A 14,229-nucleotide genomic window follows, 5' to 3' on the forward strand; every position below is an offset into this window, starting at 1 on the left:
AGGTATGACACACAGATCCCTGTGGCTGAGGTGGTGGAGCCTTGGCTGGCTGAAAGATGGAGCGGCTGGCCACTGGGTGATGCAGCAGGCTGGACCACTACATCGGAGCCATGGTTTTCCCAGGCCGCTATATGGTGGTGAAGCATGTGTTGACGCAGGGCCGTGGTGCAAACATTGGGACCCTGGCCACGCTTCACCTTCTGCAGACAGATCTTGCATGTGACTACGTGAACCTCCTCCGGATGCTTGATGAAAAAGTACCACACCGCCGAATAGCTGATTTTCCCACCAACAGTCCGCACTAATTGACTGCTACTGCCGCCGTCTCCAGGAACCCCTGTTCCACTACCTTACGGAAAGGTAGGCTGCCACGAAGCAGGTGGTCTCTCCCGGGCACGTTTGGCTCCAGAATTTCCACTTCTGCCACCATGCTACTGCCTTGCTGGCTCAGCTGCTGCCTCAAGGGCAACCTGCAACTCTCTTCTCCTGATAATGATGAAGCCCCTTCTGCACCCAGCTCCCAATTGCGATCAGCTTCATCTTCATCGAGTTGTGTCTGCACGTCACTGATGTCCTCCTCAGGTTCCTCAACAGTGTCTCCTTCAGGACACTAAACCCTGGCAACACCGCCTCCCATGTCACTCTCCTCATCACTACTTGCCCGCCTAGCGGAGCAAGTGGCGCATGTCTCCTTCCCTTCGTTGCTGTCCAGCAGCTGCTGACTGTCCACTATTAGATTGTCCTCAGTGAATAGTGGAGCTGAACCCACAGCATAAGATACTTCTTTAGGAGAGGGAACAGCATAGGACAAAGGCAATGGGAGGACAGGGACTGCTCCGGGCCATGCCAACTGAGGGTTGTGTTTGAGGAACCCACCGACTGTTGACTGGGGGTGTCAGATGTCACTTGTGATGAAGTGGATTAGCGTGTTAACCAATTGACGACGGCAGATGGATTGCTGGTCGAGACACGACCGCTGGCTAATAACGGGAGCTCAGGCCTCTCGCTGCGACTCCTGCTGCCACTCACCCCTAGTCTGCTGCAACCTCTGCCTGAAGTATTTAGGCCTGTGCCACTCCTCTGTGCACATCCTGGCACTTCTCTGCCTGACATACTTAGTGCGTATATGGGGGTATTACAATATGCTTCACTACTCTTTAAACAGTATTTGTCTAGAACAGCAGCAGGTGATTACTTTTGGCTGTCCTTTCACAGTATGTAGGCCCTTGACAGATTAACAGGTACAAAATGGTACACTACTTTGATGTAGGTATGTGGTATGCACTGATGAGGGCAGAAAAATGCGCTACAATGAGCCTAAAAACTCTGTAATTTTTGTAAAACACCAGCCAGTGAGTACTATTGCTTGGACTTTTACAGTATGTAGGCCCTTGACAGATTAACAGGTAGAAAATGGTACACTAATTAGATGTACGTATGTGGTATGCACGTATGAGGGCAAAAAAAAAAATGCACACGACCAGCAGGTGATTACTTTTGCCAGGACTTTCCCTGTATCTAGACTTCTTACAGATACAAAATAGTAGACTGCTTTGATTTAGGTATGTGGTATGCACGTATGAGGGCAGACAAATGCACTACAGTCCGCTGAAAAAATGTATTTTTGAACAGCAGCAGGACACAACAGTGCAGCACCACCAAAAAAAAAAAAAAAAAAAAAAAAAAAAAAAAAACACAAACATGGATTAAAGGGTTTCTCCAGTGCTTAAACATCTTATCCCCTATCCAAAGGATAGGGGATAAGATGCCTGATCGCGGGAGTCCCGCAGCTGGGGACGCTTGTGATCATGCATGCGGCACCCCGATTATAATCAGTCCCTGGAGCGTGTTCGCTCCGGGTCTGATTACGGGCAACTACAGGGCGGGCGGTGTGTGACGTGACGCTCTGCCCCACAATTCAAGCCTACAGGAGGGGGCGTGACAGCATTTTTAACCTCAATAAACACAGGGATAGGCATAGTTAGAGTAAGGGACAGATGGGGATCAGGGAAAGTAGTTGACGACAGGTACTCTTTAAGCTCCACACTTATGATTGAAATTGCTTTAGCCCATTTTAGTTTTTGCCTTCTTGTCCCTCATTTTATCCCATAGTTGGATGGGTCACATGACTGGTGTTACTCCTTTATCAGGTGCACAGCGCTATGAGGCATACAAGGCCGGAAATAGCGCACACACAGCACAAAACCACCAGCAGTCGTAGCTGAAGCAAAGCTTGTTGGCTGAAGCCTAGCTGAGTGTGGGTTACCATGCTTTTCTTTACTAGATTGTATTACTGACTTGAATTTCTCTGGTTCCCAGGACCTCCGGCTCCACGTAGCTTAGGACCTTAGGCTCCCGCAGGGATAGATGTAGTGGGGCTCTGGTATCCTGTCTGCTGTATAGCAGTGGTGCCACTTTATTGTTTGAGTGTATATCTTGTAATGTATTTATTTAAATCCCATCCCTTTTTATTCTTAGGAATCTAGAAGACAGTGTGTAACTGAATGATAGGACCGCCCACTGGACTCCTAACCATGGAAAGATGAGAGATTCCAATGAAATTTAACTGACTCTTATTCCACAAATATATAGATCAATCGGGTCAGCTCTTCCTGCTCTAGAACAGGTCGCTGGTAGTTCAGACTATCTGTACAGTGGGACAGGTTCCCTTTAACTGTACAAAAACCACACCCCATCACTTCCTGTGCATCAGCAAGGAAGTTTTCCAAACTATATAACACAAGATTAACAGCAGAGTCTGTACTGAAGCCAGAGAAGACAAAAACCTAACAAAGTACAGCGCAAAAAAAAAAGGTATAGACCCTGCAAGTAAACCCACAGTGGAGGAGAAACTCACCTGGGTAAGCTATACTGGTATACAGCGGTCTTACCGAACTACTCTGGGCCCCAATAAACAGCTTGTATGCATCTGATGTAGAAGAACAGGACTATAACCGTTAGCCACACAATAACCATCCCTGATAATAGGGAGAAATATGGATGGACTAAAGCCACATTCTATCCTTTAACTGGTACCTGCTAGTTTATTATTCATATTTTTTATAATTACTTACCTGGGTCCTATAGGGCTGCAACTAGACTTCACCTATGTGTGGCTGTGAACTGCTTTAACCCCCTAAGGAACCAGGGCATACACTTTTTTTTTTTGGGGGGGGAGGGGTCTTTTTCTCCTTCTACCCCTTGTAAAAATTCAAAAACTGGGTCTACAGGAACATGTTAGAGTAAAAAAAAAAATTGAGATTTTGAATTTTCTCCTTCACTTTGCTATTTTCGTGAAACACCTAAAGGGATTAAACTTTCTGAATGTCATTTTGAATACTTTGAGGGGTGCAGTTTTTATAATGGGGTCATTTGTGGGGTATTTCTAATATAAAGGCCCTTCAAATCCACTTCAAAACTGAACAGGTCACTGAAAAAAAACAGATTTAGAAAATTTTGTGAAAAATTGGGAAATTTCTGCTGAAGTTTGAAGCCCTCTGATGTCTTCCAAAAGTAAAAACCTGTCAACTTTATGATGCAAATATAAAGACATATTGTATATGTAAATCAATATATAATTCATAATGTCCATTTTCCTTACAAGCAGAGTGTTTCAAAGTTAAAAATGCTAAATTATCAAATTTTGGAATTTTTCACCAAGAAATGATGCAAGTATTGACAAAAATTTACCACTAAAAGTAGAATATGTAATCAAAAAAAACAATCTCTGAATCAGAAGTAAAAGCATCCCAGAGTTATTAATGCTTAAAATGACAGTGGTCAGATTTGCAAAAATGCTCTGGTCCTTAAAGGGGAACTCCCATGGAAAACTATTTTGTTTAAATCAACTGGTGCCAGAAAGTTAAACAGATTTGTAAATCACTTCTATTAAAAAATCTTAATCCTTTCAGTACTTTTTAGGGGCTGTATACTAAAGAGAAATCCAAAAAAATCAATGCATTTCCTCTGATGTCATGACCACAGTGCTCTCTGCTGACCTCTGCTGTCCATTTTAGGAAATGTCCAGAGCAGGTCAGCAGAGAGCACTGTGGTCATGACAGAGGAAATGAATTTCTTTTTTGGATTTCTCTTTAGTATACAGCCCCTAAAAAGTACTGGAAGGATTAGAATTTTTTTTTTAATAGAAGTGATTTACAAATCTGTTCAACTTACTGGCACCAGTTGATTTAAAAAAATCAAAAAAGTTTTCCACGGGAGTACCCCTTTAAGGGGTTAAAGGGGTATTCTGGTCTTAAACTAACTTAACTATCCTGCCCATTATGAAGAATTATGCTAGTTTTACATTTACTTGCTATACAGCTCTGCTGTGGATAGTATTTTTCATCATTATATGGTCCCCCAGCTCTAGCATTTCCTTTCAGGTCCTGATGACGTTAGTCTCACACTCCTTTGCGGCAGCTGGTATCAGGGGGCTTGGCTATTTCTTATATTTCCTCACAAGCCATCCCCCTGATTACGTTTGCAGTCCATCTCTACATCCTGACGTGCCGGCATTTCCTGCGCGATTGCCGAGATCAAGGGACGGCGGCACGTCAGGATGTACAGATGGACCGCAAATGTCATCAGTAGAGATGAGCGAAGTTACAGTGAATCGATTTGTCAAGAACTTCTATGCTCGGCAGTTGCTGACTTTAGCCTGCTTGAATTAGTTCAGCTTTCAGGTGCTCCGGTGGGCTGGAAAAGGTGGACACAGTCCTAGGAGAGAGTCTCCAGCGCACCGGAGCACCTGAAAGCTGAACAAATTTATGCAGGGAAAAAAAAAAACATCAACTGCCGAGCAGAGAAGTTCGTGACGAATCGAATTTACTGTAAGTTCGCTCATCTTTAGTCAATACCCTAAGGGTTATTTCTGTACTTTTTGTAACAAATTTAAGGTTGCTTTGTCTCTATAAAATGAGCAATTTTTACTCAAACATACCACTAGAAAGTTTTTTTTTTATTAATGTCGTAAACACAAAAATCTGTGAAAACATAAGGTGAACCAGTTTACTCTAATCCTAGATATTAAGGGGTCCTTTGTTGGTAGTTTCTACTGTATTGGGTACTACAGGGGCTCTGCAAATGTGACATGGCACCCAAAACCATTCCAGCAAAATCTGAAATAAAATAGCCAAATGCCACAAATTCCCTCCGAGTCCTACTGTGTGATCCAACAGCAGTTTTCCCACCACATAGATGGGTAGATTTCTTAAAACCTGTGCAAAGGAAAAGCTGACTAGATGACCATAGCAATCGATAGGATTGCTTCATTTAAAATGGCCTCTAAAATAAAAGCAGCAATCTTTTCCTCTGAACAAATTGACATGGCCTGTTTTGACCTTAGTGACCAGGCTGTAATTAGGGTCAATGCTGTAATAACTTTGAAATCCTTTTACTGAGCATATAGATTCTGAGATTGTTTTGTGTGACATTGTACAGAGTGATGATTTTTTCCAATTTGTCACTATTTCATTAAAAACCACTACATTTATCCACAAAAAAAATTACCATTTTTTTTTCCTTTTCATAACAAAATACTTTTTTCTCCCCCCAATTTTTGTGTGTTGCCATGTGTGGACAACCATAACTTATTACACTTTTTTGAAGGCACAATGACCAAAAGTAGCAATTCTTCCAGGTTTTTGTTTTTTCTATGGTGTTCACTAGAGATGAGCGAACTTACAGTAAATTCGATTCGTCACGAAATTCTCGGCTCGGCAGTTGATGACTTATCCTGCGTAAATGAGTTCAGCTTTCAGGTGCTCCCGTGGGCTGGAAAAGGTGGATACATTCCTAGGAAAGAGTCCTAGGACTGTATCCACCTTTTCCAGCCCACCGGAGCACCTCAAAGCTGAACGAATTTATGCAGGAAAAGTAATCAACTGCCGAGCCGAGAAGTTCATGACAAATCGAATTTACTGTAAGTTCGCTCATCTCTAGTGTTCACCATGTGAAATAAATAACATCATTTTATAGTATAAGTTGTTAAACCTATACAAAAGGAGGTATCGCCACATCTGATTTTTGGTTTTATAATATAGGACTTTATTGTTAACCCCTTAAGAACCAAGCGTTTTTATAGTTTTTGCACTTTCGTTTTTTTCCTCCTTACATTTTCAAAATCATAACTCAATTTTGCACCTAAAAATCCATATGACGGCATTTTTTGCCCCACCAATTCTACTTTGTAATGACAGTCGTTTTACCCAAAAATCTATGGCAAAACATAAAAATGTTTTATAATTGTGCGACAAAATTTAAGAAAAAATGCCATTTTGTCATTTTGGGGGCATCTGTCTCTACACAGTACATTTTTTGGTAAAAATGACACCTTATCTTTATTCTGTAGGTTCATACGATTAAAAAGATACCCTACTTATATAGGTTTGATTTTGTCGTACTTCTGGAAAAAATTATAACTACATGCACGAAAATGTTTACGTTTAAAATGGTCATCTTCTTGACCCCTATAACTATTTTTCCACGAATGGGGCGGTATGAGGGCTCATTTTTTGCGCCATGATCTGAAGTTTTTATCGGTACCATTTTTGTTTTAATCGGACTTTATCGCTTTTTATTCATTTTTTTATGGTATAAAGAGTGACCAAAAATTTGCTATTTTGGACTTTGATGTCCAGTATTAGCCATGGGTCCCGGATAGAAACCGGGACCCCACAGATACGAAGCGCGCTCAGCTTCTGAGCGCTTTACTGATCGGGAGCCAGCCACAGGATGTAAATATACGTCCGTGGTCATTAGGGGGTTAAAGAGGCTTTTTTTTATACTGAAAAATCATGTTTTTAATACACTTAAAATTATATTTCAGTTATCCTATACTACTGTGCAGCATGGTAAAACTGTCAGTCTACACTGACATGCAGCCTGTGAGACCCAAACTATGGCTGGACTTCACAGGCTTCCATCATCTGGCCTCCTGCTGCCATGGCAACCATCAGGACCCTGCACATCACCGATGAGGGACAGTAGGAGCCGCCTCCTCCTGTCAATCCCTGACCACAGCATATATGGGGTTAACACTACCAAGATCAGAGCCATCTTGGTAGCCGAGATGTGATCCCAGCTGTGATAGACAACTGGGTCTTGCTGCCAATCTCCTGCAGCAGATTGCAGGACATATGCATACATCCCATCTGTGGGAACAAGCCCCTTCCCTAATTAAAGTTTGAATCACTCCCCTTTCTTTAAATTAAAATTATGTAAAAAACAAAAACAAAAAAACATTTGTGGTATCACCGCGTGCGTAAGATTCTGAACTATTAAAATATAACAATTAAAATGCATGGTCAATGGTGTACACGTAAAAAACATAGGTCCAGAATTGAGTACTTTCGCTCACTTCATATAGCAAAAAACCCCAAAAAAATAAAAATGTTACCAATAAAACCTAATCATCTCGGGAGAAAAGATGACCATTTAACTTTTTTTTTTTTCATATACAGGGATGTTTCAGGGTTAAAAATTATTATTTTTTTTTTTTTTTTAAAGCAGTAAAATAAAACCAAACCTATATAAATTGGGTATTGTCATTGTATGCAGCTACAGAATAAAGAGGACATGTCCGTTTTACTGAAAATTGTACTGCGTAGAAACTGAAGCCCCCAAAAATGAGTTTTCTTCAATCTTGCCCCACACTTTTGTTTTACCGTAGATTTGGTGGTAAAATGAGTGATGTCATTACAAAGTACAATTGGTGATGCAAAAAAACAAGCCATCTTTAGGTGGAAATTGAAAGTGTTATGGCTATAAGAAGGCAAGGAGGGAAGAATGAAAAACAAAAAATACCTGTGTCCTAAGGGGTTAAAAAGGACCTGTGGCCAGAATGAAATGTATTTTATAAATTCTGTTGTAACCACTAGCACTGTAATTCAAATGCCATTTTTATTCTGTCCAATGTTCCTGAGATATAGAAACTTACATATTTGGTTGACAAAGTATTTCATATTCCCATCCGACTATTTAGGGAAAAAGTACCGTATTTTTCGCCCTATAGGACGCACCGGCATATAAGACGCACCCAATTTTAAAGGGTTCAGAATCTTTTTTTCCCTAGATTTTGCACCAACAGTGATCTTCAACCTACGGACCTCAAGATGTTGCAAAACTACAACTCCCAGCATGCCCGGACAGCCGTTGGCTGTCCGGGCATGCTGGGAGTTGTCGTTTTGCAACATCTGGAGGTCCGCAGGTTGAAGACAACTGGTATAGGAGGTGGTACTCACGTGTCCCCGCCGCTCCGGACCCGTCACCGTTGCCCTGGATGTTGCTCCATCGCTGTCGCCGCGTCCCCGTGGTGTCCCCAACGCTCCGGACGTCTTCTTCCCCGGGATCCACGCTCTCCGTCGCCCTCATCACGTCGCTCCTATTGGATGACGGGACAGCGTGCGCGACGACGTGATGACGTCGAAGGAGAGCGCCGGCCATGCAGGGGATCCTCGCATGGAGCAGACACCGAGGAGGCAGGTAAGGTCCTGTAAGCTGTTCGGGAAGCCGCGATTTCACCGCAGCGGTCCCGAACAGCCCTACTGAGCAGCCAGGTTAGTGTCACTTTCCCTTCAGACACGGCTGTCAGCTTTGATCGCAGCATCTGAAGGGTTAATACAGGGCATCCCCGCGATCGGGGATGGCCTGTATTAGCCGCGGGTCCCGGCCATTGATAGCCGCAGGGACCGACGCGATTGGTGTGTATTCGCCGCATAAGACGCACCGATTTTTTTCCCCCCAGTTTTGGGGAAGAAAAAGTGCGTCTTATACGGCGAAAAATACGGTAAATAGTAAAATCCCTATAATCACAGGAACAAAGCAACAAAACAGTTTGTAACAGGGAACCTGAGACTACAAATTCTATATAAAAACACCAAAACTAAACAAAAACAACCCTATGAAGAGAAACTGCGATAGTAGAAAGGGGTTAACACATGTACCTTATGTTTTCTTGTTATTAGTAGCCAAATGCTACCTTTTGTGATGCCACAAAATGGAGGAGAGCAACAATCACTTATTTTGCATATAGGCTGCCCAAAGTCCATAGAAATTCACTGAAGACGACAACCCAAACAAGCAGCATATTTATTTATTTGGTGTTTCCATAGTTTTCATGTCCATCTTAAAAATATATATATTTGCCGGACATAATATTTTTCAATAGGCATATTTTGTTATTCTGAAAGTTTATTTCTAAACAGATTCTATATCAAGGTACAGACACCTGCATACATTGGGTACACAAAGATCAGCGTGTCCAGTTAGACTATAAAGGAGCCAAGAAAAACATCTCACTATTAGAAGAAAACACAATCAAAGATTCTTATGATCAGACTTCTTAACCAACAGATTACATGTACTGTACACACAATAGCCAGCTGATAGCCAAGTATTGAGATTAACATCTCTAATATTACACACATCATTGAGGAGATTCAAAACGCTGTACATTATTATTCATATGTTCACCCTAAAAAACAAAAATTTAATAAGTCTTTCACAGGGAGGGGGTGTTGAGCTCTAAATCAAAAGGTTTCTATGTTGAAAAATTATCAAAACCCAGTTCCAATCACAGTTGTGACCATTGTTGTGGAGACACTGAAATTGCACTTGGACAGTTACTGTTGCTGCCCTTTGTCATTCCAGTGATGGCCTGGGATTCACAGGTTGTCGTCTGTCCCCTTTTTGCGAGAGTGTTTATACTTATCCACATATGCTTTTACAAGATTTGCCACTTTAGCTGAATCGACTTCTCCACTTTTACTGTGACAAACCTAGGAAAAAAAAATAAAAAATCAGTTTTTATAAAATGAGTGTTCTCCCTGCCCCGGGGAGGGGGGATCTTACCAACTGACCATCATCAGGTGTCCACACAGTCTACCTGCAGCAGATGTCCAAAGTGGCAGCAAAAGGCCAGCGGAACAGACTCCTGTAAACCTTATTTATTAAGGAATTTTAAAATCTGTACATCCAGTGTACACATCTTTTAACCCCTTAAGGACCATTTTCACCTTAAGGACCAGAGCGTTTTTTGCACATCTGACCACTGTCACTTTAACCCCTTAAGGACGGACCCATTTTTTACCTCAATGACCAGGCTCTTTTTTTTTTTAATACATGTATCTCTTTAAATGATAACTTTTGAACGCTTTTGCTCAGCGGGGCGCTTCTGAGAGTTTTTTCGTGACATTGTACTTTATATAAGTGGTGCATTTTTGTTGACACATGCAGCATTTTTTGTGAAAAACTCCAAAATATTGTGAAAAATTGGAAAATTTGTGGTGTTTTTTAAAATTATATTTTATGGTGTACATTGTGCGGTAAAAGTGATGTTATATTTATTCTGGGGGTCAGTACGATTATGGCCATACCCATTTTATATAGCTTTCTATGTTCTGTTCTTTTTCCTTATTTGAGCAAAATTCTTTTTCTGCCATTCATTTTTCAACAGCCGTAACTTTTATTTTCGTTCAACGCCATTAAGTAAGGCCTTATTTTTTGCAGGATGAGCTGTACTTTTTATTGGTATCATTTTTGCGATACGTGCTACCTTTTGATCTTTCTTATTCCACTATTTGCACCAAAATTGGCGAATTTTGCACTTTTATTTATTTTTTTACGGCGTTCACCGTACAGGATAATTTACATTATAGTTTTTTATAGTACACGTCATTTAGGAAATGGCAATACAAATTATGTATGTGATTTGTGTTTTTGATCTTTTTGGTGATAAAAAAAATGCCCATTTCCCAATAAAAGCCCTGTATTATTACTTTTTTTACACTTCATACTTTTATTTTATTTTTTACAGGTTATACTATGCTGCAATACATTTGTACTGCAGCACAATATAACCTGATGAGCTGCAGACACTACAGCCTGTGCGATCCAGCCTGTGACTGGATCTCACAGGCTTCCGTAGCAGGCAGACAGGTGGTCATGATCTGACTTCCTGCTGCCATAGCAACCAACGGCAACCCGCGATCGTATTGCGGCGTCGCCGTTGGTGAACAGGGGGAGAGCGCTCCTCCGGTCAACACCATAGATGCCGTGATCAGGATTGATCACGGCATCTACAGGGGTTAATGCTGCCGGGACCGGCATGATCGTGGCTCCGGCAGCTGCCGCCGCAGCTGATCTCCTGCGCTGCGTGCAGCAGCGCTGGAAATCACTATGACGTATGCATTCATCCCATCGCACGAACGTGTCGGGTGCTGGGACGTGTCTATACGTCCTATAGCGGGAAGGGGTTAAGCATCAATAACTCTGGGATGCTTTTACTTTTCATTTTGATTCCGAGAGAGTTTTTTCATGACATTTTACTTTATGTTAGTGGTAAATTTTTGTCGATACTTGCATAATTTTTTGGTGGAAAATTCCAAAATTTTATGAAAAAATTGAAAATGTAGCATTTTTCTAACTTTGAAGCTCTATGCTTGTAAGGAAAATAGACATTCCAAATAAATTATATATTGATTCACATATACAATATGTCTACTTTATGTTTGTATCATAAAGTTTACCTGTTATTACTTTTGGAAGACATCAGAGGGCTTCAAAGTTCAGCAGTAATTTTCAAATTTTTCAGAAAATGTTCAAAATCCGAATTTTTCAGGGACCAGTTCAGTTTTGAAGTGGATTTGAAGGGCCACACAAATGATCCCATTATAAATACTGCACCCCTCAAAGTATTCAAAATGACAATCAGTAAGTGTGTTAACCCTTTAGGTGTTACACAGGAATAGCAGCAAAGTGAAGAAGAAAATTCAAAATCTTCATTTTTTACACTCGCATGTTCTTGTAGACCCAGTTTTTTTATTTTTACAAGGGGTAATAGGAGAAAAATTTGTAACCCAATTTCTCTCAAGTAAGGAAATACCTCATATGTGTATGTCAAGTGTTCGGCTGGTGCAGTAGAGGGCTCAGAAGGGAAGGAGCAACAATGGGATTTTGGAGAGTGAATTTTGCTGAAATGGTTTTTGGGGGGCATGTTGCATTTAGGAAGCCCCTATGGTGCCAGAACAGCAGAAAACCCCCCACATGGCAAACCATTTTGGAAACTACACCCCTCAAGGCACGTACCAAGGGGTCCAGTGAGCCTTAACACCCCACAGGTCTTTGACGACTTTTCATTAAAGTCAGATGTGTAAATGGTAAAAAAAAAAAAAAAAAAAGGTTTCACTAAAGTGCCGTTTTATCCCAAACTAACCATTTTTACCAAGGGTAACGGGAGAAAATGACGCCCAAAATGTGTAACCCGATTTCTTCTTAGTATGGAAATACCCCATGTGTGGACGTCAAGTTCTCTGCTGCGCACTACAATGCTCAGAAGAGAAGGAGCGCCATTGAGCTTTTGGAGAGAGAATTTGTTTGAAATAGTCAGGGGCCATGTGCGTTTACAAAGCCTCCAGTGGTGACAAAACAGTGCATCCCTCCACATGTGACCCCATTTTGGAAACTACACCCCTCACAGAATTTAATACACCCCACTGGCGTTCGACAGATCTTTGGAACAGTGGGCTGTGCAAATGAAAAATTTAATTTTTCTTGTTCACGGACCACTGTTCCAAAAATCTGTCAGACACCTGTGGGGCGTAAATGCTCACTGTACCCCTTATTACATTACATGAGGGGTTTAGTTTCCAAAGTGGGGTCACGTGGGGGTCCACTGTCCTGGCTTTATGGGGGCTTTCCTCAATTCCGGACAAATTTTCTCTTCAAAAGCCCAATGGTGCTCCTTCTCTTCTGAGCATTGTAGTGTGCCTGCAGAGAGCACTTTACATCCACATATGGAGTATGTACTTACTCAGAATAAATGGGGTCACAAATTTGGGGGGGCTGTTTTCCTATATTCCCTTGTGAAAATGAAAAAATTTGGGTAACACCAGCATTTTAGTGAAAATTTTTTTCTTCATTTTCCCATCCAACTTTAACAAAATTTCAAAAAGCTCACTATACCACTTGTTACATTCCGTGAGGGGTGTAGTTTCCAAAATGGGGTCACATGTGGGTATTTATGTTTTTGCGTTTATGTCAGAACTGCTGTAAAATCACCAATTAAGGCCTCAAATGTACATAGTGCACTCTCACTCCTGAGCCATGTTGTGCGTCCGCAGAGCATTTTACGCCCACATATGGGGGTATTTCCGTACTCAGGAGAAATTGCGTTACAAATTTTGTGGGTCTTTTTCCCCTTGTGAAAATAAAAAGGATGGGGCAACACCAGCATGTTAGTGTAGACCCCAACTTTTCCTTTTCATAAGGGGTAAAAGGAGAAAGCTCCCCAAAATGTGTAGTGCAATTTCTCCCGAGTACGGAAACACCCCATATGTGTCCCTAAACTGTTTCCTTGAAATACGACAGGGCTCCCAAGTGAGAGAGCACCATGCGCATTTGAGGACTAAATTAGTGATTGCATAGGGGTGGACATAGTGTATTCTACGCCAGTGATTACCAAACAGGGTACCTCAAGCTGTTAAACTGCCAGCATGCCTGGACAGTCAGCTCAAACTTGAAGCAGGAAACCAGCCAGTGTGAATGTACCCAGCTGTTTCAAAACTACAACTCCCAGCATGTACTGACAGACCGTGCATGCTGGGAGTTGTACTTTTGCAACAGCTGGAGGCACACTGGTTGGAAAACCTTCAGTTAGGTTCTGTTACCTAACTCAGTATTTTCCAACCAGTGTGCCTCCAGCTGTTGCAAAACTACAACTCCTAGCACGTACTGATCGCCGAAGGCCACGCTGGGAGATGTAGTTATGCAACAGCTGGAGGTACGCAACTACAACTCCCAGCATGCCGAGACAGCTGTTTGGGCATGCTGGGATTTGCAGTTTTGCAACATCTGGAGGACGACACTTTAGAGACCACTGCACAGTGATCTCCAAACTGTAGCCCTCCAGCTGTTGCAAAACTGCAAATCCCAGCATGCCCACACAGCAAACAGCTGTCTGGGCATGCTGAGAGTGGTAGTTTTGCAACATCTGGAGGGCTATAGTTTAGAGACCACTGTATAGTGGTCTCCAAACTGTAGCCCTCCAGATGTTGCTAGGCAACTCCCTGGCTTCCGTAGGATCCAGTGAGCCACATTGCCGTCCTCTGCCTCCGCCGCCCCTGATGGGTAAGTGGACTTTCGGCGCTGGTCACCCCATTCTGCCCCAACAAATGTGGGTGGGCAGAGCAGGGGAACCGAACGTTAACCCCCCTGCCCCCATCTGCTATTGGT

The 14,229-nt window shown here is 42.1% G+C and overlaps 1 protein-coding gene across 2 annotated transcripts in view; it reads right to left on the minus strand.

Moving 5' to 3' along the window:
- Nucleotides 1-9,076: 9,076 nt before the first annotated feature.
- Nucleotides 9,077-14,229, minus strand: part of SCAF11 (SR-related CTD associated factor 11) — a 115,760-nt gene continuing 110,607 nt past the window's right edge. For both annotated transcript variants that reach the window (XM_056573986.1, XM_056573985.1), the window contains one exon: nt 9,077-9,776. In XM_056573986.1, coding sequence (XP_056429961.1) covers nt 9,663-9,776 — 114 coding nt within the window. In that variant the 3' untranslated portion in view covers nt 9,077-9,662. The remainder of the gene's footprint in view (nt 9,777-14,229) is intronic.

This window comes from Hyla sarda, chromosome 4 (genome assembly GCF_029499605.1).
Source record: "Hyla sarda isolate aHylSar1 chromosome 4, aHylSar1.hap1, whole genome shotgun sequence".
Classification (NCBI taxonomy): domain Eukaryota; kingdom Metazoa; phylum Chordata; class Amphibia; order Anura; family Hylidae; genus Hyla; species Hyla sarda.